This window comes from Miscanthus floridulus, chromosome 6, assembly GCF_019320115.1.
Source record: "Miscanthus floridulus cultivar M001 chromosome 6, ASM1932011v1, whole genome shotgun sequence".
Classification (NCBI taxonomy): Eukaryota; Viridiplantae; Streptophyta; class Magnoliopsida; order Poales; family Poaceae; genus Miscanthus; species Miscanthus floridulus.
In genome coordinates, this window is record NC_089585.1 from 119,920,480 (window position 1) to 119,945,442 (window position 24,963).

Here is a 24,963-nt window from a genome sequence, read left to right on the forward strand (position 1 = left end):
CGCCAGCGCCGTGCCAGGGCCTTCCGCCACCTCCATCAGCTTTGTGACCATCGTATCCGCCTCCTCGTCATCATCAGGTAGGACATACCCATCATTGATGGCCGGGAGGTCGACGCCGATGTAGTGAGAAGAGATGATGGCCAGCGCGCGCTTGACACCCGTGTGCAGTGCTCCTCGGAGTCGCTCGCGCATCTGGTTGCTCAGTGCGATCAAACGGCTCACCAGGGAGCTGCCTGACTGAACCCCTCCAACCTCTAGGGCCTCGTAGGCAGAAAGGGCAGCACGCTTTAGCGCTTTGTGCTCCCCGATCTCGGTCTCGAGCATCGTCTGCACCATGCTAGAAGCCTCGGCGGCCTGAGTAACCTCCGCCTCTGACTCTGCACCACGGAAAATGGAATGAGGTTGAGCAAGAGAGAAAACAAGGGAGTTAGGGGCGGAAACCCACGGAACTCACCCTTGGCCTTCTGCTCCTAGCATCGGGTCTCGACCTGACAGGCCTCGGTTTTCTCCTTCCAGCGCAGGGCCTCGGCCCTGGAAGCCTCGGCCTCCTCCTTCAAGCGGTGGGCTTCGACCCAAGAAGCCTCGGCCACCCTGGAAGCTTCACTCCCTAGCTCTACATCACGCAAGGGAGTTAGGGAGTGAACATAAGAAAAAGAAAACAAAATGAGGGGACTAAAACTCACCCTCGACCATCCACCTCCAAACCACAGCCTCGGTCCGCGAGGCCTCAGCTGCAGCAAGGGCCTCATCCAAGGCACCTTTCATCAGCTGGTGCGCCCTCTGTTCCACCCCTAGCTGCCCCGTGAGATCCGTGGCCAAGGCCGTAGCTTCAATGGCTCGGCCCCTGAAGGCATCCCAATCTCTGACCGCGCGGGTGAGCTCCTCCTCCAACTCCTTCACCCACGCCACCAGAGGGGCGAGCTGCATCTGGGCCGTGGCCGCCTCGACCTTCGCATTGGCACAACAAAGGCGGAGGTCCTCTACTTCCATGCTCCATGCCGATAGGAGCTCGTTGGCACTAGCAAGAATGCCCTTCTGCCACTGAAGCTGGTCCCAGACGCCCCTCTCCCACCAGAGAAAGACCGGCTTCCTAAGGGACCGGGTTTCGAGCTCCTGGGCGACTCTAGGCAGTTCATCGGCCACCATGGACAGCGCCGTCCATAGCGACCACTCCGCCAACTGGCGGTATTGCTCGAAGGTGCCCTAGCGCCCGCCCTCGGCTGCGTCCTCGAGGGTGAACAGAGGCTCCCCCTTAGGGTCGTCCCAGCTCCACCACAATACCCGTGGGTGATCCCACCCGCGAGGCTTGGGTCGCACCCGCACAAGGGCCGAGTTTCCTTCGTCCAAAAGCGGCGCCGGCTGCTCCACGGCATCGGTCTCCTCAGCGTCGACCACCTCCCGCGCCCGGCAAGTATCGTCGGAGGAGATCAGATAGACCTCCGCCACCCGGGCGCTCTCTCACAACAATGGTGGGCCCTGAACCAAGGGCGCCACCAAGGCCTTCGCCGCCTGCATCTCCGCCTCCTGGACAGATGGCCTCGCCGCCATCATGACGGCCTTGGTGATCTTGGGGGCTCCGGCCTCTGCAATTGTGGCCTCGACGGTCTCGGGGGCTTCGGCCTCCGCCATCGTGGCCTCGGCAGACGTAGAGACACCAACCACAGCCACTGCGGTCTCGGCGGTCATGGGCGCTGTGGCCTCCGTCGCCTCAGCCTCGGAGACCTCGGGGGCCTCGACAACCAAGGGCATGCCGGCCCCATCCGACTTGTGAGCCTCGCCCCCATGAGGCGGAAGCGCTCCCTCCCTCATCTGTGTAGGGACCACCTCGGCAACCCCTCCTTGGGCGGCCGGCCCCTTTGGGTTGACCCTCACCGACGCCGCGCCGCATTGGATAGCGGCTTGTGCCTCCACCACCCAGTGGGCGGAGGAGCTGGGGCTCGCCTTAAGCGCCTTAAGGGGCGCCAAGGGGAGCTCGTTCGCAGGCCGCTTCTGACTAAGGAAAAATAACCTACAGGGTCAGCGTGAGACCAAAAAGGCGAATGGAATGCACTATGACCCCACCAAAAATACACTAACCTTGAACGGGGTGGCAACTATTTCGCCATGGCGAACCTCGTCCGCAACGGCGGAGGCGGCGGTAGAGGCGTCGCCTCCGTATCCATCGGCGCCGGTCGGTCCTCAATGGACCCCAGCGCCCCTTCGGTCCTCTGCGGGGGCGGTGGCGTTGTCTCCACCGCCACTCGCTCCACCATGACCGCCGAGCCCACCGGGCTAACAGCGCGTTTGCCCAACACCTGCGCCTCGGGCGTGTCGGTCTCGGCCCCGGAGCGGGCAACCGCCGGCCCCAAGTCCGCTTCTCCTCCTCCACCCGAGAGTGCCGGGCTGCTGGCCAGTGCCCCGGGCACCACCTCCACTACATCAGGAAGGTGGTCTAGGGGACCTCGCCCTGCCTCGCCCCCGTCATCCCCATCCAAGGCCTCCATCGACAGCGATGTCGACGGGGATTCCTCCAGCGAGAGACCCTCCTTCCTTTATTGATGGCGGCGCTTATCCAGCTCCTCACGCACGAGGAGTTGCTTCGTGCATTTCGCCGCCTTAGCGTCTTTCCATTTTTTCTATGCGTCGGCGTGCGCGCGGTTGATCGCCCACCGCCTCGTGTCCTCGGGAACGGATGGAGGAGAGGAGCGCACGTCCCTCATCCCCTGCAGGAACGATAGACGCACATAAGGAAATAAGGGTAAGGGGAGATTGAGGAGGCTCAGAGGCTATAGCGGTGCACGACTTACTAGCGAGAGGAACCCCCGCGACGGCCGCATCACGATAGGGGTCAAGTTGCCGCCCCTCAGCTTCGTCTCAACCGTCTCCCCCACCCGATGAAGAATCTCCTAGTCGGAAAGGGCGGAGGAGGACATCCGAGTGCCCTCAATGGGCTCACCCAGCTTCATCTCAAATAGCCACCGCTGCCAAGCCATCAGCGGCAGCACCCTCTGGCGGTGGAAGGCGGCCACGACCACAGCCATGGTAAGACCGTGGCCCCGCAGCCTCGCCAACCCATCCAGAAGCAGCTGCAGCTTGGACTGGACGTCCTTTGGGACGCCGTACTTCCATCTCTCCAGGCAACTCTCCACAATTCACCTAGTGTAAGGGGGAAGACCTCCGTCGTCGTTGCGGAGGTAGAACCAACTCGTGTACCACCGGCGATTGGAGGACGCGAGTTGGGCTAGGATATAGAGGTGCAGGTGGTCCTGACACACTTGGAGAGTGCAGCCGTCGGCCCTTGTCGCCTTCCTCTTACCTGACGTGCCCGTTGGCTTGGTAGTATGCCCTACCTGGAATAAGTGGAGCCACAACTCCCAATGGGGAGCAATCCCCAAATACCCCTCGTAGACGGCAACGAAGATAGCCGCCTAAGCGATGGAATTGGGATTGAAGTTGTGGAGCTCCATGCCATAGTAGTGCGGGAGCGCCTGCATGAACCGGTCCGCCGAGACACCGAGGCCACGCTCGTGAAAGGAGACGAAGCTCACGACATAGCCATCGCGAGGCCTCGGCTCTGGCTCGCCGTACGGAGCAATCCACTCTGGCCTGGTGGGGTCTGTCACTGGGTGGAGGAGTCCACCATCGACAAGTGACTAAAGCATCTCCTCGGTGATGTCCGACGGGTCCCAGGGGTCCACCTCGACAACGATGATGTCGCCGGCCATGGGTGCGATGGAGGAATCGGGTGCGGCGGTGAGTTTTTTCTCTCTCTCCCACGCTCTCACTTTTTTCTCGCTTTCTTCCTAGGCTTGCTCTTCTCTCCTCTTCTTCCCGGCACCCGCTGCTCTAGCGATGGCTCGACGGAGGCGATGCTAATGCAGGCAAGGTAAGATGAGGAGGGGCGAGACTCTTTGGGTATTTGTGCAGGGAGGAGGCAAAACAAACGGGCGATGAAATCGAGGAGATTTTTCCCCCCGATCCGGCGTAGTTAACCACGAGCCGATTTCGCCGGCCCACGTGCCCATGTCTCCTGCATTAAATGCGAGGACAGTTGCATCCCATCCACCATGTAACGCTCGGCCACTATAGCAACAGGCATCATTTCATCTCCCCATGAAACCGCCTCAAAAGGCACGCCACCCGTTGCCAAGCCAATGGGGAAGATATTCCCCATGGCCTATTCCTTTCATATAAAGGAACCAGGCTCTGAGCCTATTACGATCTAGGGGTTCGAAGGCTGGGCCCCAAAGGGTTTCGACAGCCACCCTAGGATAACAGAGTCAGGGATGACCGCGGGTGAGCCTATATGGGGCCAAGGCCCAAGCAAGCGAAATGCTTGGGACGCCCAAAGTCATGTCCGAGACCGGAGGAAAGTCTCCAAATGGGATCCCACCATAGGGAGGCACCGAGCCACCAAGGCCCAGCGAATGGCCTCAGGACCCACTAGAGAAATCCTCTGGTACTCTTGGAGTGTGTCTCTAGACCGCTAGCCATCCCCTAGCAAACGGGGTACGGTCCTCCACTCGGACTACCCGATAATAGCTCACCGGAAGTGCCACCGCTCGTGCCCATCGAGGGTAGCGAGGCACATTCCACCTCTCCTTCCGAGCAAAAAGGAAGCGTGAGGGTCATACAAAAAGACAGGGGAGCTCCTGATGGCCCTATCACCCTGTGCAGAGGCTAGGGGGCTCTTCCTGCAAATACGCTGAGACCCCACAACTTGGGCTCACGCCCAAAAGGGGCCTCAGCAAACAAACCCTCATGCGCGAGGGGCGTATAAAAAGTCAGGGGAACTCCCGATGGCCCTCTTACTCCACACAGAGGCTAGGGGCTCTTCCTGCAACCTTGCCGAGACTAGAATGGGCTCGGCAAACAAACCCTCCGTCCAAACGAAAAGGATATGTGAGGGTTGGATAAAAAAGTCAGGGGACCCCCGACCGCCCTCTTGCTCTAGGTGGAGGCTCGGGGGCTCCTCTTGCACCCAAGACTAAGACAAACGGTCCAAGCCCATGCTAGAGGTTTTATTACAAAACACGACAAAGGGCACCGAGCCCATTACGGTCTAGGGGTTCGAAGGCTGGGCCTCCAAGAGGTTTCGACAGCCACCCCAGGGCAACAGAGTCAGAGATGACTTTGGGGTGAGCCTACGAATGGCCCAGGCCCAAGCGAACAGTCGCTTGGGGCATCCTAAGTCGTGTCCGAAACCGGCAGGGAAGTCTCCGAATGGGATCCCACCATAGGGAGGCACCAAGCCACCGAGGCCCAGCGAACGGCCTTGGCACCCACTAGAGAAACCCTTTGGTACTCTTGGAGTGCGTCTCTGGACCGCTAGCCATCCCCTAGCGAACGGGGTTCGGGCCTCCACTCGGACTACCCGATAACAGCTCACCGAAAGTGTCCACGCTCGTGCCCATCGAGGGTAGCCTGGCACATTCCACCCTCCTTCCGAGTGAAAGGAAGCATGAGGGTCATACCCAAAGTTAGGGGGCCCCCTGACGAACCTCTCGCTCCATGCGGAGGCTAGAGGGTTTTTTCCTACAACCTCGCCGAGACCCCCACAACCCGAACTTGCGCCTATGGGCTCGGCAAATGCAATAAGAACTACTCGTTCAAACACGAAAATAAAAAAGCCCCTAGAGGAGTAACTCCACTCCTCTAAGGCCTTGGGGGCTACACCTGGTGGGTGCGCTCGCACGCACCCACCGGAACCTCAAGATACAAAACCCAATTCCTACGGGAGCGGGTACGAACCAAGCCTCGGCAAACCCTCTGGGAGAGTGCACGCACTCCCCCAGAGGCTCGGGGGCTACTGTCGGGTACCTTAGAATGGGGTACCCCGAGCGAACATCAAAGAGGTCACTTAAGTCCCATCAAGAAACAAAGCAAGAAGGTAAGCCGTGGGCCCCTCACCCGCCACGTCCGAGCCCACCAGTCCCTCCGCTTCGCCTTGAGCCTTGCGTAGGAGGTCTCGGTGTCCTGACGCAATCTCCGCCTCACACGAGGCTCTCCATAGGAGGCCTCAACAGGGAACACGATCTCCATATCGCACGAGGCTTCTCATGAAAGGCCTCGGCAAGGAGTCCGATCTCCGTCCCGCGCGAGGCTCCGTTCTCTATCTCGCGTGAGGCCTCATTCCCCGTATCACGTGAGACTAGCTTATCCATAGTCCGTCGCCCCTGCCTCGGCCGGTCTTCCCAACAGCATGTCATGTCTCATTAATACTTCAACCACTCCCGCGATCTTAGTCGGACGATGGCTCGATGCCATAGAATGGCTGACGGGACCTGAGGTCGCATCAATGCCATACCGGCTGGGACAGAGCACGGCAGGGATTACCGGCCACTGTGTTCTGACGCTGTGCCCATGATCAGTGCCCACACTGCACTATGCTCCATGATCCCTGCCTCGAAAACAACGCGACATGGACAACTTGGCCTGGGTTATCACCGCCTCCAAGCCAGCGCACCAGGTCAGCCGCCCACTCGGGGCCTCGGCACTATGCACCAAGGTCTTGGCTATCTCGAGGTTTGTGCCCATCGAGACCCCCCACTACGGTGCAGCCTCGGCATCGACCAAGCCTCGGCCTTGCGCATAGTCTGTCCACAGCGGCTTGCACGTCCACCGCCGCACCCACTCTAGGGCAGTCCTAGGGCTCTCACGACGCACAGGATCAGATGGGACTGGCATGCTGCCCTAGTGCTCCAAGGATAGACCACTCCGATGACCATGCCACCATAGGAACAGGCCACAGGGCTCGGACATGCCGCCCCTATTGGCATGACGTCGCATAGTTAACATATGTACTATCCTTGTCTTCCCTTCAACTATAAAAGGAGAGGACTTAGGCCCCATAGAAAGGGAGGAGGAACACATTGTAACACACACACACATCCTAGCCGCCTGAGAGCAATGTCTCAGATGACCCACATGACACCTTGCCGAGACCTAGGACTAGCTCCCTCTCTCCCCTAGCTTGTAACCCCCTACTATGAGCACTTCGGTGCAAGGAATACAAGATCGATCTCTCAGACTAGACGTAGGGCATCGATTGCCTGAACCAGTATAAACCTTGTGTCTCTTTGCATCACCATCCAGAATCAGGAGCACGCAGTTCAAATTCACTGGTTGGTTGAGGACCCCCCAGTCCGAAACACCGACACATTCAAATTACTTAAAGCACTTATTTAGGGGGGGGGCTCAGTTTCTATTTTGCACTCTTGTGGACTAACACATTTATCTAGCATTATTTGTAGTCCTTTGAATGAAAATGTATCTAGCATGATTATTTGGCAATTAAGGTCAACATAAAGATTATCATGCTATGTATCTTCTTAGTGGTATTCTTGTGGGCTCAAGGCAAAGGTAAGTCTTTACATACATGCATTGTAAGTGCATCTAAGGCCCTTTATATGTTAGAACGTGCATTTGTGTGACATAGGAAAGATGTTTTTTAAAAACTCATTACTAGCATGTGTAGGTGGTGTGAATTTGAAAAACTATTTGAATCTTGGTCTTTGTGACCTAGCCTTGTCATGTGATAATTATAGCTCTCCTTGATTGTTTGATTGGCTAATTACACATGACATGGCTTTCTTAAGTCCACAATCTACTATGTCTCACAATCTCTCTCAAGTGATCAAAATCTGTATGCCAAATATTTGGAAAAAATAAGTGCTACTCATGGCATTTGCATAAGAAAAGTAATTACATCTTATTTGGATCAAGGACATACATGTTTTTGGATCAAGAAATGATAGAGAAGGGGATTGGAATTAAGTGAATAAAATTTGAAAAAAGATCAGCCAACCCGTAAATACCGAACGTGTCCGGTATGAGCGGGGCTATAATAATGGTCGGTACCCCTTCGGCCCTGATCCTCTATCTCTCTTTTCTCTCCTCCAAGCCGACACCGCCTCCTCAGTTCCACCATATTGGCAATCAAGTGATTCCACCATGAAAAGGAAGAGAGGGAGATTGAATCGGAGGAGATTTGCATCAAGATCGAAGACTCCAAGAGTTAGATTTCCAATCGTATCTTCATTCACTCTCACAAGGTACCCTAATCCTGAACCTCATCTGATCTAAGTGGTTAGGGCATGATTTTGGAATTCCTTTGATAGAGATGCTACATTACTTGTCTAGAAGCAATGCCTAGAGTTTGGATTGGATTGGTTGAAGATTGGGCTAAGGACCTCGGTTAGGGTTGTTGTCCGCTCATACTACCGGACGTGTCTGGTATGGGATAGCAAAGCAGATTTTGCTCCCTTGTTTCAATCTTCTCAGTGGTTGATTCTTAGGACTAAGTTTAATTGTCTATTGTGTTTTGTGAACCTTTTGACCTAGTTTGGTTGAGGTGATTATAAAGCATAGAACAATTATTCTTATTTCTATATATCAACTAAAATAAGCTATCGTTTGGGCATGTATCTAAAATTCCTTGCATAGCTTTGGATATAGGACAACAGCCATGAGCGGAAGATAGGAGCCTAGGTCCAAGCATAGGCATGATATAGCTTTGGAGAAACACAAAAAGGCAAGACATGAAATGCATCCTAGATTTAGTCAGCAGGAGCAGGGCAGCAGTAGGGGACTCTCCAGAGCTACTAGGGGTGCTCCATAGTATAAAGAGGGAGACAATAGTTCTTCCTCTGACATAGATACAGAAGAGTATAGAGTGGAGCCTAGTACCAGGAAGAGGAAAAGCACTGATAGAGATTCAGATGGTGGCAGCTCAGATGATGAGCAAGAGATTGAGGAGGAGTAGACAGTACCTCTAGCTCAGCACCAGCCAGGTCAGGGTATGCACTATGGTTTACTTAAGCCACATCCACCTAGTGTACCCTCTTATGTTGCCAGAGTTGACTATCGAGGGAAAGGCATGACCAGAAGGGTCAGAGATGAAAGAAGAATTGATCCAAGGGGCTTGTCAAGGATTTAGTTTGACCATCGATTTCAGACAGCCTTTCATATGGACTTCTACACCAGTGTGATCCTCGCTAGGAACCTAGTGATTGCCAGGTCTTAGAGGATTGACTGGTAGTACACTAGAGATTTATATAAGGCCTCCATTGATCATGCTATTGCCATTTGTGAGCATACAGGGGTTTATGAGATTATGGAGTTCCAGCATGACTGGAATACAGAGGTGGTAGCTCAGTTCTACTCCACCCTATATGTTGAGGAGGATGAGAGGCATATGCACTGGATGCTTGAGGGTCAGTGGTACAATGTTGATTATGATGCTTTTGTAGCTCTACTTGGCTTCTCAGATGATGATCTTCAGAAAGATAGGATCCACACAGAGCAGGTGTTGCCTCTAGAGCAGCTTGCCTATATGTACCCACCAAGGGGTGAGAGAGGAGTAGTGGGGAAGGTTCTAGGTCTTCACCCTACTTATAGATACCTGGATAGGATGTTTAGGAAGACCATTGATTGCAAGGGTGGAGATAAGAGAAACATTGCAGATTACTCCAGGAACCTGCTCCATAGGACGGCACCTAATGCATGACCCTTCAGTGTATTTGACTTTATTTGGTGCAAGATCAGGAGTGTCGGCAAGAGGCCCCTCAAGGGCTGTGGTTTTGCTCCCTACATCATGCACATGATTGAGCAGGTCACAAGGCATACCTTTGAGTATGACAAGGTACATAAGGCCCTAAAGATTATTGTAGACTTGCCTGAGGTTGGGGTACCTCTAGCAGGACTAGGAGGAGGAGCAGCAGCACCAGAGGCAGATGCACCTGCAGGTGGTGCAGTAGTAGGATGAGCTTCTCCTCTACCACATGCTCCTTCATGTTCTTCTCCATGTCGCCGTAGTCCTCCTTCTCCTATTCGCAAGATGTTTAGTGCTATCTTTGGGATGTGCAAGGACATACGGACCTATCAGCAGAAGGAGAGGGAGGCTAGGAGGAAGGATACTCAGACTTTGAAGCAGATTGCTTCTAGACTTGAGCTTGATCCTCCTAGATCTCCACTATCAGATGAGGCAGCTAGTGAGCCTGAGACTGAGGAGCAGCAGCAGGGTAGGTACGACACAGAGTTTGCTGAGTTCCTTCAGCGACAGCAGCAGTAGCAGGCACCAGAGCACCCTGACACTTTACCACTATAGGCTTGGGTGCCTACTTACTCTCAGCCATGTCCTAGTGCTACAGACGAGTATGCTTCAGACTGGTGGAGTGACCTCACGGGTAGTTTCTATGACTCGTCTGGTGCGGGTGGTTCTCGTCCAACTGGTGCTACATACTCAGATGATGAGGATGCTGGTGGAGATGAAGACGATGATGAGTGATTTCAGCTTGCAGCCCCTTTGTCCTTAGTATGTCATTGTTAGACCTTTGTGGTGATAGATGACAAAGGGGGAAAGAGACTGATTAAAGCTTTAGGATATTTGTTTCATTTGCTTATCTTTGTACCTGAAGATATGTACTGTAGGCTATAGTTTTTGTTTTTAGCTTCATTGATGTATCTTGGATTTGAGATAGATTGTATCCTATGAGAGATGAGACTCATTTATGCTTTATCTATGTATCTCTTGAGACATGATCTTTATTTATATATTAGTGGCTTGTGGACTTGGAAAAATGTGTAATGAGTGCTATGCTTGACATACATGTGTTGTATTTATTTTCATAAGGACCATGCATGCTAGAATAAAAATATTTGATGTGATGCCTTTATATTAATTTTTGTGTGATATATCTTGTCATATGCATCACGGTTTTACTTTGTCACACACACATGCACCCCATGGATGCAATAATTTAGGGGGAGTCTCCTATATGTTTTAGTATGTGTAATTGACATTTGAGGTCATTTCATGAATTCTAATCACAAGCACATATTAAGGGGGAGCCTCTCATAAATCATTGAAGCCAAAAGTTTAAATGTTTATATTCTTTTGTAAGCTTTAATCAAGTTGTCATCAATCACCAAAAAGGGGAGATTGAAAGTGCATCTAGCCCTTTAGTGGGTTTTGGATGGTTGAATAACAACTTGATTAAAGGTCTAACCTGTTTGCTAAGTGTGGACAGGTAATAGGTTATCTCATAAGTACTTAATGAAGGCCAAAATAATGTGTTGTTGTATAAAACAATCTAGTTCAAGCATAAGACAACAATGCAAATGGAATTCATGCAAAGGCTTATTTATTGTGGGATTTCCATATTTTATGTGAAAGCAAGCTCGTAAGAATTAATTAATAAGACATGAGGGATTGCATATGGAATGGTCTCATATTCGAAGCTTGCTAAATTGAAATGAAAAAGATAATAATACAAATGAATGATTGATTCAACACAAGATGTGACTTGATGGCTTGAGATGGTGAAGATAGCAAGGAAAGACTTCGAGGTACTAAGCAAGGGTGAAGGGCAAGCGATGGCTTGGCGGCCAAAGAACCTAGCTAGGGTGAAGAAGGAAGTACTTGCATTTAGTTGAGGTACTAATCAAGCTACGATGGTCATATTAATGTGGAGGATCAAATCTATATTGGACAAAGTGTTTGAAGTGACTTGATGCATTTGGAGTTATTCATATTTGATGAATGAAATCAAGTGACATGCTCAAGATGGCTATGCTCAAGTGACAAGATCAATATCAACATGTTGGCACCCTTACTTGATGAAGATTGAAAGAGATGGCATTAATTCAAAAGAGGTCAACTCAGGCGGTATAAATTCGTTTTTCCTTTAATCTTGAGTTTAATAGGTATGCCATACTATTAAGAGGGATGCATCATGTTGATAGATAATGTTTCATAAGTGCTCAAGCCAACCCATATGAGTTTTGAGTATTTGAGAGACAAAAGAGCTAACTGATTCCTTGCTGGTACGGCAATACTGGACGTGTCCGGTATTCATACCGGACATGTCCGGTATTTGCCCAGCAATGGTAAAATTATTGTTCTTGGGTTGGTTTGTCGGGAGTTCCGGCAATGGCCGTGAGTTCCGACGTCTCACGCTTTAACTAACTTGGAGAGTTCACTGTGGTGGTCATACCGGACGTGTCCGGTATGGACGACCAGAGGCCAACGGCTAGTTTTCAAATGCCTTGAGAGTCAGGAGTTTCGACGGTCGAAAGTTCTAGCATGTGTCAGGAGTTCCGACACCTCACATACCTTAACTCAGTTACATGGTTTTCGAATATGCTGAGGGTCAGGAGCTCCGACGTGAGTCGAGAGTTCCGATGGTCGGGAGTTCCGGCATTCATCAGGAGTTCTGACGCCTCACAACATCACTATAACTTAATTATTATTGATGCAGTGTAAGTCATACCAGACGTGTCTGGTATGTGGTATGACAACGGCTATAAAACGACTAGTTTTTCCAAGGGGGTTATAAATACCCCCAAGCCTCCACCTTTGGAGGCTGCTGATTCTGTTGATATACACACACGTTTTTTAGCCTTGCCAACTCTCCCAACCCTCTCTTAGTGTGTGATTGATCAAATTTGCCAAATCCAATTGTGGGTTGAGTGAAATTCAAAAAAAGAGCAATCCAACCACTTGAGCACTTGTGTATATTGTCAATCTCGTGATTCGCATTTGTTACTCCTGGACTCTTTGGTCCTAGACGGTTAGGCATCATCGGAGAGCACCCAAGAGATTGTGGTGTGCCATGGAAAGTTTGTAACGGTCGATTCCGCCGCCTCAGAATCAACTAGTGGAAGGAGGAAAAGGAGTTGGAAAAGACTCTGACTAGAGTGACCTTCGTGGTATCCTCTAGGGCTGACCTTCACTGGGTTGCCCGCAGCCCCCTCAATGGAGAGTAGAACTCGAACGAGTCCGAACTTCGGTAAAACAAATATCATGTCTCAATTCACATTTCATTTGATATTTGTGTTGCTCTAGCTCTTGTGCAGGCTCTCTATGTATATTGTCATCTCTAGTAGGTGCCTGCGGTTTGGTTTGAAGATAGAAATCAAAAGGAGCAAGTTTGGGGCTGATCTGTAGAAATCGTGCATACCGGACATGTCCGGTATTAGAGCTCAGTATAGAAAATATTTATTCTCTGTTCTAACTTTGTATTGTAGGGTTGTAACTTCTATATATATTCTTTATACCTTGTTTACTCTGTGGCAAACTTGTGAGGGGTGGTACTACACTTAATTTGGAGTTTCCATTTTGGAAACTCTCTTTACTAATCGTTTCCGCATTTAAAGGTGTCAATTTTTAGAAACGCCTATTCACCCCCCTCTAGACGACATCCTATGTCCTTTCAGACGCGTATGGAGTACGCTACTCATGGGCGGTTTGGTGGTTTGGGCCTCAAAACCATCGGTGGCCGGTTTCACGGGTTTGGGCCTCAAAACCCAGGCGGAGGTTCTAAGGAGGAACGGACGACACGTGATGGTATCGAGGAGTTCGTGTCGAGGCGAAGCTATCTCATAAAGGACACGGTGACTGTTGGATGAAGATTACCTCGGGTTGAGCCATAACGCCCTCGGGTTAAATGGTTCAACTCAAAATATCTAGGGGCAAAACTAGGATTGTGTAATAGCCCTGTTAAATAGGATGGGGGAGCTCCCATCTCCTTCACCTCTTTTATTTTTGCTTCATCCTTCTCTAGGTTTCCCCCCTCCTCTTAGGTTTTCTTGTGAGAGAGGTCCACAAATTGGAGAATTTGTGTAAGAACCAAAGATTGCAGCGGGAATGGAGGCCCTAACCTCCTCGTATTCTTCAGGATTTGATTTGTGAGATGTTCTTGTGAATCGCGTTTGTGTTCTTCGCGTTCTCCCTTTCCCCCTTGTCTTGTGTGGTTCGATTCGTCGTTTTGAGACCGTTTTGATTCGTTCCTTTTACACTAAGATGAACTAGGATGTGAGTTGAGTCTTTCCACCGAAGGATTTCATCTAATTCCTCACAAGTTCATAGATCAGGGCGAATCAAGCTTTAGGGTTGGAAAACCTGTGTTCTTCGGAGTTTCTTGATTTCCCATTGATTGGCTTCAAATTGAGCCATGATCTCTTAGGGGTAGCTCACCTATTGCCTTTGTGAGCATGTGCTTAAAATTTGATGGCAATTGGTTTTGATTTGGCCGCAAATCGGGTTTTTCCTTGCTCCGCACGATTTTCGGGCGACTCTGTTCGTGCTGATTTCGCGACCTGCGGATAGTCCACCCCTGACCCCCGGACAGTCGCGAGCAGAAGGTCTTCTTTTGATCATGTTTTGATGCTCTGAACGCCGGGCAGTCCGGGCCTACCCGCAGACAGTTCGGGGCTGCTGCTGAAGTGTGTCTAGAACTGTTTCAGCTAGTTCGTTTTCGGAGTTTTGAACGCCGGACAGTCCGGGACCTCATCGCGGGCAGTCCGGTTCACGTTTCAGCACTGAGCAGGGGCTGTTTCAGTCGGTTGGTTTTTGTCACCTTTGCCGCCGGATTGTCTGAGGTTGGACATCAGACTGTCCGGGGTTCCGATTGCAGACAGTCCGTGGTTGAGGCTCAGACAATCCGCACCTGTGCAATGTTGGCAGTTTTCTCTCGTTCCTTCGAGCACTTGTTTCCGTCGGTTCTCGATTGTTCCACTGTGCCTCTTGGTCATCACTGGAGGTACCCAACCACCGGTTGGCTCGTGTTCTTATCGTTCTCGCGTGCGTTTGCTTTTGGAGTTTGATTTTGGGACAACGGCCAAATATTTCGAAAGAAATTTGAGGCTTACATTCATCCCCCTCTGGTCGCCGTTTCCGGTCCTTCACTATTATGCATAAAATGTTTCTATTTTCTAACACTAGACACTAATATTATATAATACTATTCACTAAAATCTATGATTTTATTTCTGAATATACAATATTGTTATTCTAAATGTAGAACATCGATCTCTCTTGGGGTTTTTTTTGGGGTGGGGTGGGGGGGGGGGGGGGGGGGGTGCTTAACAAAGAAAATGTCACGTCTTCGTATGAAATGTTCGTTGATGAAGTATTTTCTATATATCGAGGTAGGGGTCTTGTTTTGGAGAATGTAATCAAAATTTATTTGGATATTTGATTTGTGACTACATTCTTTTTTAGTTTTAGGCATAAATGCTTACGTACGTAAAATCTTCTACAGAATTTTCCTAGCTTCTCATGCTGCATATTTAATTCATCATGCAATGCTCATCCTGATTAAACAAGTTCCACTGATCTTCGTCCGTCCATGCATCTCCTGCATTCAGCATGCAATGCTCATCGTAATTAAACAAGTCCCACGTACTGATCTCCGTCCGCCCGCCTTCTCCTGCACGTTAATCTCCATCCATTGATCTATAGAACTGTTTTTCGCTGTTCTGAAACTGCAGCCTATTATGCTGGTTTCATTAATCAACTATAGATGCATCCCTTTCTCTTCTCAGCTTGAAGCCCAGTTAAAAGGCCGCAGCGACAATATATTGGCACTTGGCAGCACGACTAAGCAGCTGCAGAGCTCGATCCAGCTATTCTTATCTCTCTGTAAGTTGGTTCGGTAACTGTGTGCTGCGGATGCTGATGAAGTGATGAAGCTGAGCGGCACCAAGAACGCCATCATATTGGGCGTGTTCAACAGATGCTCGCTCCTGGTCCCCGTTGGCGTGGGTTGGCCGGTTGGGCCACCTAATGGGCTAGGCTAAATGGCCAATACTAATGACGGCGCCGAAGCCACCGCTGGCCAAGGCACGGGCCAGCCACTACCCCTCAGAGACTACAGCCCGGTTTCTGCCGTGCTGTTTGAGAGGAAGAAAGCGCGCGAGTTGGATCCGTGGGCCGTCTTTCATGGGGCGCTGAAGTGAAGATTGCTCATCCAGAAACAGGGCTGCCCCTGCCACCTGCTGTAGTGGTGTGCCCGGGGAGCTTTGGGTCCGACCACCTCTACAGCTTGACGTGGGTTGGGCTCACTAGAACCGTATCGAGATAATGAGATTGGCCCTTGGCCGTGCTGCTCTTTGCTATCGTCGTCCTCGTGGCCATAGCATTCTTTTTTTTTTTGGCCGGCAGACACACCCTGGCAGCAAGGACAAAGACGTCGTCGCTATCATGGAATGTGATGATGTACCAGAAGCTGGAGATCGGTGCCGTGGACGCAGGCTCCAGCCTGACACTGGCGAACCGCGAACGTGATCGGTCAGGGCAACCTGGTGCCCTGTTTTGCGAGGCCGCGAGTAGGAGTGCCCCCGTCGCAACTCGCAAGGCAAGCGAGAGGTGATTGGCGAAGCTTTGGAAGCTCAGTAGCTGCCACGGAAAGTTAGCAACGGCCCGCCCAAAACAACCGAAGGCGTCGTAATCGTTGCTGCGCTAGCAGCTAGTAGCTCTATCGCTACGCGCCTACGGGGACGAACCTCAATTGACCATCAAAAGAGGACGGCCCATCTTACCGCACACGGACGTGGCGTCCGTGAATTAGGCGCCGGCCGGCACACCTGTCGACGCCCCGGCTGGCGCCAGCGCACCGGGCCACGGCAATGATACGCATACGCCTCGCGGGGCGCGGGGCGCGGCCGCGGGACACGGGAAAGCGCGCGGGGCGGCGCGGCGCAGCGCCTCGTCCGTCCAGTGAGGTGGCGTGCACGATAGCTCATGCCTCGAACGCCATTGCCCTTTTGTTTTATCAGCTCCTCATGCTTCCATCGCTTCGCACCCTCGCTTTTCCGCCCCCGTCAACGGCCGCTGTATCTCTCGCCGGCCGTCTGAACCTCTTGGGGAGTAGCAGGCTTGTGCATGCTGTCCCCACGAGCAGAGCAATCGATACTCGCCTGTCTATGACACACCGACCCGTAGACAGTAGGTCCCTCGCGTCAGGGCCTCAGGGGCATAAGCGTCCACTCCCTCCCTCAACCCGTCAACCGTCACCACGACGGTGGGCATCGACCACGGCCGCCCACTTGCGTCGCCGTCGCGGAAGCGCGGAGCGCGCCGCCAAAAGAAACGCGTCCTGCGCGGCCAGAATCAGAAGATCCCGAGGGGTTGTGATATGAGGGGCCAGCATCCTCTAGACGGCACAGCCGTACAGGAAAACAACCACTAAGAAGATGTTTTTCTAGGGATAGGGACAGGTACAGGAGATATACAATCAGGTACAGGAGATATACAATCCTAGTCGTCCGTTCTTTACACCTTATTTAATCTTAGCCACTCATTTATTTGTATGTTCCTGTCCCATCCTCATATCCTAATATCCAAACACCACCGAATTGTTCCCTAGTCAGTAAAGTACCTGTTTAACATCTGACCAGAAATCATGATTGTCACTACACTACATCTATGTCTATATATCCTAATCAAATTGTTCATATTGGCAGTTTTAAACCTGTAGACTGTTGAGGAAGAAGACTTGGGAATGCTGAAAAATGTGCTTGCAAAACAGCAGGAAAATCTTTTGCGCAAACAAGATTCTACCTCTGTTCAAGCAGATATTGTTGGCTTCTCATGAGCATGGGCTCCATGCTGATACTGTTCTTCTCTTCAATGATTTAAAGCACAGTAGATTGAAGCCCTTTATATTTGTTGGCCATTACCTTGGAGACGACGATTAAAATCTTCTACATTCTTTCATAAGTGGTGTGGTGCTTCATTATACTGTTGTTGTATAGTTTGATACGATGGATGTGAGGAGGACAATTTTGATGGGATGTTATGAAATCGGTAAACAGCTGGGACAAGGAACCTTTGCAAAGGTCTTTTACGCTCGTAATCTTACTACTAGCCAAGCTGTTGCCATAAAGATGATTAACAAGGACAAGGTCATGAAGGTTGGGCTCATGGAGCAGATAAAGAGGGAGATTTCAATAATGAGGTTAGTGAAGCATCCAAATGTTCTTCAGATTTTTGAGGTTATGGCTAGCAAGAGCAAGATTTATTTTGTTTTGGAGTATGCTAAAGGTGGTGAGCTTTTCAACAAAATTGCTAAGGGGGGAAAGCTCAGTGAGGATGCTGCGAGGAGATATTTCCACCAATTGATCAGTGCTGTTGATTATTGCCACAGTCGAGGTGTCTATCACCGTGATTTGAAGCCCGAAAACCTTCTACTTGATGAGAACGAAAACCTTAAAGTCTCAGATTTTGGTCTGAGTGCTCTAGCTGAGTCCAAGAGGCAAGATGGTCTCCTGCATACCACATGTGGAACTCCAGCTTATGTTGCTCCTGAAGTGCTGAGCAGAAAAGGTTATGATGGTGCAAAGGCAGATATATGGTCTTGTGGAGTAATTCTTTTTGTGCTTGTGGCTGGTTACCTTCCTTTCCATGACACGAATTTGATAGCGATGTACAGGAAGATTTCCAGAGCCGAGTTTAGATGCCCTCGCATTTTCTCAACTGAGCTGAAGGATCTGCTATATAAAATCCTCGATCCAGATCCAAGCACTAGAATTTCTATCTCGAGGATAAAGAGGAGTGCTTGGTACAGAAAACCGGTTGAAGTACATGCAAAGAAAAATGAGGCCGAAACAAGCGAGAATACTTGTACAGGTGAAGGTACAACTTCTGGCTCAACAGAGTGCAGTACGTCCGAGGGAAATCAAGGGCCATTAAGCCTCCCAAACTTGAATGCATTTGACATCATCTCTCTCTCAACAGGTTTTAATCTTTCTGGGTTTTTTGAGGATAAGTATGGTCGCAGGGAAGAGAGATTTACTACCAGACAGCCTGTAACAACAGTATTTACAAAGCTAAAGGAGCTTTCCAAACGCTTAAAGCTGAAGGTCAAGAAGAAAGAAAATGGGATCTTGAAATTGGCAGCTCCAAAGGAAGGAAAGAAGGGTGTGCTTGAGCTTGATGCAGAGATTTTGGAGGTTGCCCCTTCTTTGCTCTTAGTTGAGTTGAAAAAGACCAATGGGGACACGATGGAGTATCAAAAGCTAGTGAAAGAGGAGATAAGGCCAGCACTGAAGGATATTGTTTGGGTTGGGCAAGATGATCAACACCAGCACTCACAACCACCACAGTCTCTATTTTCACCACCGCAGCCATGCGACCATCATTGCCTCAGCAAGAGGGGCAAGACTTGTTAGAAGCCACATTGCCATCACTACCACTTGACCAGTTGAAATCACCAACTGCCCCAGAGCAAGCAGAGCAGCTGCCACAACAAGAACAGTTGGAACAGTTGCAAACGCCAATTGCTCTAGAGGAACAAAATAACTAGCTCTAACAGCCAGCTGGTAATTCATATGCCCCTCTCAGCCATAGTTCATAGTTCTATTCTGGTTTTTACTCTTTGTTCTGCCTTTTTTATTTCTTCTGGAATTGTAAAGCTGTATGCTTGTATTTAGTGCAGAAATGCCATGTATATGTATTTCAGTTTGAAATGATAGAATACATCATACATCCGATGTTAAACCAAAATTTTGGAAAGAATAATATTCATTGACCAGCACTATCGAGTTGTATGAATTTTGATGACTAAAAAGTCTTCATGATTGGTTTCCTGTACTATCACTGCTATGAGCAGATTTATTGCTGTGGGCTTTGGCGTTTTCTGTTATGATCTTATTCTAAGTTTGTCGCTGGAGATTTGGTTCCCTCTCATAGTGCTCTGTATTTCATAGGATTGAGGCCTTGCTAATTGCCATGTGGTTGATTAGTAGGTAGATAATGTGGCGAAAATTCTTCGCACAATCACACGTCGGTTTGCTTACTGCAGATGCCAAAAAAAAGAAGAAGAAGAAAAAAAGGTCCTGACAAAAAGAAAGGATTTGCAAGTACAATATCAGTAGTTGAGTGTTGAGTTAGGCTCAACTCGCGTCATTTACCATATTTCTCCTTTCACCTTGCAATCCGAAAGTTTACCCTTCCTGTACCAAATGCATCTATCTGTTCTGTTTTTATTTTGCTTTCTCTGGATTGCTGATATCTGCAAATTAAGCAAATGTGACACATATAGGCATAAAATTTCGTTGTAAATTGCCATTGTTTTTGTTTTTTATAGAGAAATACGTGTGGATCACGAATAACTTAGGATAACAAAAATGGTTGAGACTTTTTTGAGGGAGATGGAAATTCTTGAGATATTCGTGCTCTGAAATGATTTAGTAACCTCTTCCAAACAGATCGTAGTACACTTGCTGTCCTGCAGAGGAACGTCTCTCCTCCTGGAGACATACAAAGCCATCCAGACATGTTCCCATCAAAGAAGCAGTTAATAGCCAACACTGATTCGCTGTGCTGGTCAAATGAAAAATCTGACTGACCCTTGTTTTGGTGTATTATGTGGGATGACCGGGCAATGATTCAGCTCTGCTTAGATGTGGTCATAGAAGACTTTGCAAGTCTACTGCTCCCAGGTACTATATTCAGTGGCACCATATTCTCTGTTTATAGCTCCGGGTCACTCTAATTCCCTACACATTGTTCTATCTCGTTCAGGAGTGCCCTCCATCTTCCTCGTCCAGCTGGTGTGGAGGCTGAGCTGCATCCGGTCTCTGTTGGCCATATGAGCATAGCTGCAGAAATAGAACAGCCACTTCGGGTAAACTACCATGTGATCTGTGGGGTGCTTTCTAGGATTTTGTTGTGGATTTCTAGATCTGTTTTAGCTGTTGAATTTTTCACCATCATTATGCAAGTATTATCTCCTAGTACTTTTCATGTGCTGCTTGTATATTCTCAAACATATAGCAAACCTTAGTAAGTTTTGTTTCTTTCATTTCTGCACTTTGAACCCAGAGTTCAATGTGGGGCATGATTGTTTGGTTGTGCCAGGGTAATGGAAATCTACTTTACATTACAGATTTGTAACCCCCTTCCCCCGTCAGGCTTAGGGAACTTTGCCTTGTGTCCAAGTAGTAATCTCCTTTTGCGGTCGTTCTGTGCAGGAATCCATGTCCATGGACATCGAAGAGGAACCCCGCATTGGAAATGGATCGATCGTTGAGAACCCCGCATCTGACCTGGTGAAATCAGAATCTGACCGAATAAAAACTTTTTACCAGACTGTCCTGTCGGCCATCATGGTGTTCGTCACGGCGGCGCTAGCAAGCTACAAGGACATGAAGACCCTTTACTCGACCACAAGCCACAACAAAGCTCCCCTCAGCAGCCTCCTCGTCGACGAGGGCTTATTCATATTCATGACCTTCTTGTGTGCTGTGGTTCTAATGATGTCTGAGTTCTTCGTGTACCAGTATGGCCGGTGGGGCCGTATCTGGTGCTGGGTTCTCACCATCCTCGTTGCAGTCACCGGTGGGATGCTAATCGTGGCTGATACAATCCTCCTCATCGTGACGAACCGAAGCGACATGTTGCTGTCAGTTCTTGGGCCGGTGGTGTTGCTTGTCGGTGCGGCCGTGAGTGCTGGAGCATGGATGCGGGAGGAACCCAGCTCGGAGCTTGGCAGCAGGTACGACGCGGCCATGAAGGTCACCTTTGATCTGGCCACAGTTGGCACCATTGTCTCTTTCACTCTTCAGGGGGGCATAGTCTTTGGCTACCTGAAAACCCCAGGCAGTAAGCAGGTCAAGCGTGACCCGCCCCTGGACCTCGCTGCGTGCTATGCCACCTCGACGCTCTCCCTGATCGCAATGATGGTGTGCGCCATGCCGCTGGCGCGTCTCCCGGACAACATTTTTTTTCTCAAATATGCAAGAGTGTTGCGTATCATTGCATTAAGAAGGAAAAGGTCTGCACATCTACGAGAGACCGGTTGAAGAAAGAAACTAAGATTACACTGAAAGCTCGGCGGATTACCCTCCCCGCCTTGACCCATTGACCCGCTTCCGCCTTGATGAAGCTTAGAAGATCGGGTACTGTGGTCGAGGCCTCCCTGAAGCATCGGCCGTTTCTCTCCTTCCATAGTTGCTAGCAGGTCAGCGCAACTAGGGAGTCCATACCCTTCCTCTGTTGGCCCTGCCAGCTTGTTCGCATGCTCCTCCACCAGGCCAGCAGGGAACCAGCCACCAGTGGCAACGAGGGTGCGGCAGATGTTGAACCACAACTCTCGTGCGTAAGGCCAATTGCATAGGATGTGGTCGATTGTCTTCGGAGCCTGATCGCAGAGATAGCACTCCTCTTTAGCCTCCAACCCATGCCTTGCGCGTCGATCGTTCGTCCAGTGGCGTCGCTTGAACGCAAGCCATAGGAAGATCTTCACTTTCAGTGGCGCCCATGTCTTCTAGATGGGCGAATGTCCTCAGAACGGAATGGAGCCTGCGTGGAGCATCTTGTAAGCAGACTTGGCGATGTACTTGCCATCGGGCGTCCTCCTCCAAGCCGTCTTGTCCGCCTGATCACTGAACACCATGTTGGCGGTAGCTTCCCAGAGATCCAGGTACTCAGCAATTGCCGCGGAGGTCATGCTTCCCCTGATCCCTTGCGTCCATTGCCTATCTGTGATTCCTTGGTGAACGGTGAGCCTTGATCTTGTTCTCCTTGGGATCAGCTGCACCAAGTTTGGAGCGATGTCCGACGGCGCTGAACCCTGGAGCCACCTGTCGTCCCAGAATAGCATCGCTGTGTCATCACCCAGGATCGTGAACGTGGATGCTCGGAAGAACTCTCTGACCTGCGGTTCTGTGCTGATCGGCAGCTCGCTCCAAGCGCGCGAGTCATCGGTCCTTTGTAGCCATAACCAGCGAGACTGCAGTGCGTAGCCTGGTCAGCCTGAGATCGGTGATCCCGAGTCCTCCCAATTCCGTTGGCCTACAAACCGTGTCCCAGGCCACCATGCATTTTCCACGCACCGAAGTGTCGCCACTAGCCCACAGGAACTTCCTGCAGATGGCGTCTATCTCCTTCCTCGCCCAAGGTGGAGGGCTGTCTGCCATCATCGAATAGATCAGCACGGCTCGGAAAACCGACTTGATCCACACCGGTCTCTCGCTCCTGGCCATAAGCGATCCATGACAGGGTGAGAGCTTCCTTGCTACTGCCTCAACGATTGAATGGACTTCCGCCTTGGTGGCCTTCTTGGTGCTTAGTGGAAGCCCCAAGTAACGGATTGGGAATTCTTTGACTTGGCAACCGAGGATGGTGACGATCTCCTCGAGCGCCTCCTCGCCACCGAAGATATGGGTGATAGAGCACTTGGACAGGTTGGTCATGAGACCTGAGGCTTCCCCGAACACTCGGAGTATCTCCTTTACGGCCCTTGCTTCTTGCGCTGATGGCCTTATGAAAAGGATCACATCATCGGCGTAGAGGCTGCATCGGTACTTGATCTGTTGCAGCTGCATTGGGCGCAAGACTCCGTCTCTGGACGCCTTGGCAAACATCTTATGAAGCACGTCCATGGCGATGATGAAAAGCATCGGAGATAATGAGTCACCTTGGCGCACTCCTATGAGATTCTTGATCGGTGGCCCAAGGTGACCGTTGAAGCTTATCCTGGATGACCCCGTGGATAGCAGACCGGCGATCCATCTGCACCAGTTCCGGCCGAAGCCCCTTGCTTGCAAGAGTTCCAACAAGAAAGGCCAGGAGAGAGTATCAAATGCCTTTGAGATGTCGAGTTTCAGGAGGAGCATTGGGACCTTCTTCTTCCGAATGAGCACGGAAGCGCGCTGGATGTATTTGAAGTTATCTTGAATAGTCCTGTCACGGATGAAGGCATTTTGGTTTTTGTCAATCAACTCATCTAGCCTTGGTGCAAGCCTCAGCGCCAGGATCTTGGAGACCAATTTTACGAAGCTGTGTATCATTGTAATCGGCCTGAAGTCAGCCGGGCTGGATGCTCCCGCCTTCTTCGGTAGGAGGACGATGATTGCGTTATTTAGCCTGTCCAGACCTCTGTGATCCCCGGAAGAGAAAGCCTGGATCACTGCCACGAGGTCCTCCTGAATGATGGGCCACGCGCTCTTGTAGAACGCGCCCGTGTATCCATCTGGCCCGGTGCGGAAGGTTCTCGTCAGAGTCGTCGAGAGGCTCAGGAGTGCTGTGTTGGCCGCTCTGGCGATGATGGCGCTGGTCGTCTCGGTGGAGTTCCTGGACGGCTTCGTCGTGCTCTCCTTCTTCCCGGACGCCGTCACGATTGTCCTGTACTACGTGGTGAAGCTGTTCTCGGCGTGTCAACCCCGAGAGGAGAGCTCACCGCTGGATTTCACCTTCCGGATCGTTGCCGCCGCGGGGTTCACTCTAATGACTGGACTCTATACGGCTTTCATGGGGACAGATCACTATGGCTTTCATGGTTCTGTCAAGCTTGAGCCGTCTGGCAATCCCACTTCACATGCCTGAGGCTGGAGTGGGAGGAGTCATCGAGATCGGCGTTGCTGGTGTCGCTCTCGCTTTTCCCCTGCCGGCGCTTCTGGCTGCCATTCGATTGGTGCTCAAGGTCTTCGTCGACCATTACGTCAATCGTTAGTCTTTGGCTGTTTGGTGGGAACTGGCGCAATTCTTCCTGTGGTAGAGTACATGGTGTAGAGTGCCAGCAGTAACTTTTTTCATTACTGCATTTGGCACTCAGTCCGGATACCCTTCTCTGATACTTTGCTGGTTCCAAATTAGAAGTCGTTTTGCTTTTTCTAGGTATATTGATTGCCATGTATCTAGACATATGTACCTAGAAAAACTAAATGACTTATAATTTAGAACGGAGGAAATAAGTCCTTATTTATTAATGCATTTGGTGCCACAAATATTTATGTTTTTTTTCTATGAATTCAATCAAATTTTAAAAAATAATGACTTACGACAACTTTAGGAATTCACTTTTTTTTCATGAGTACGATTGGCTTATTACTTGAACCGCATTCTTTCTATTTTTCCCCTCTACCTGTTTGTAAGGCTTCCTAATATTGCTTTTTTCTAGTTGGCTGAAACATTCTTTCTGGTCTGTGGTTACTGAGTTCTTAAGGCTCGTTTTTTGGTTCAAAGGAATTCTTAGGAATTTCAAAGGAGACGGATTCCTCCGGAAAAGGGAAACACAAACACGTGATCGTCGCGTGGAGCGTGGATGGCGCGATGTGGGCTGGCCCACCCTCTCCCTCTCCCTCTCCCACATGATCATGCCCACGTGCCCGCGCCCGCGCCCCACTGGAGAGGAAAGGAAGAAGACGACAGTGGCGTTAGGGTTAGGGTTCCGTCGGGTTATGGAATGAATCTCTGAC

At 50.3% G+C, this 24,963-nt stretch overlaps 1 protein-coding gene and 2 pseudogenes across 1 annotated transcript; 2 read left to right on the forward strand and 1 right to left on the reverse strand.

Moving 5' to 3' along the window:
- Window positions 1-1,458: 1,458 nt before the first annotated feature.
- LOC136461120 (uncharacterized) lies at window positions 1,459-2,162 on the reverse strand. The gene is made up of 2 exons (XM_066460559.1): window positions 2,113-2,162; window positions 1,459-2,008 (listed from the first exon to the last, which is right to left on the reverse strand). The coding sequence occupies exons 1-2, from the start codon at window positions 2,160-2,162 to the stop codon at window positions 1,459-1,461; spliced, it is 600 nt and encodes a 199-aa protein (XP_066316656.1).
- A 15,364-nt stretch (window positions 2,163-17,526) lies between these two features.
- Window positions 17,527-20,094, forward strand: LOC136459323 (CBL-interacting protein kinase 11-like; annotated as a pseudogene).
- Window positions 20,040-24,218, forward strand: LOC136461121 (uncharacterized; annotated as a pseudogene).
- Window positions 24,219-24,963: the final 745 nt, after the last annotated feature.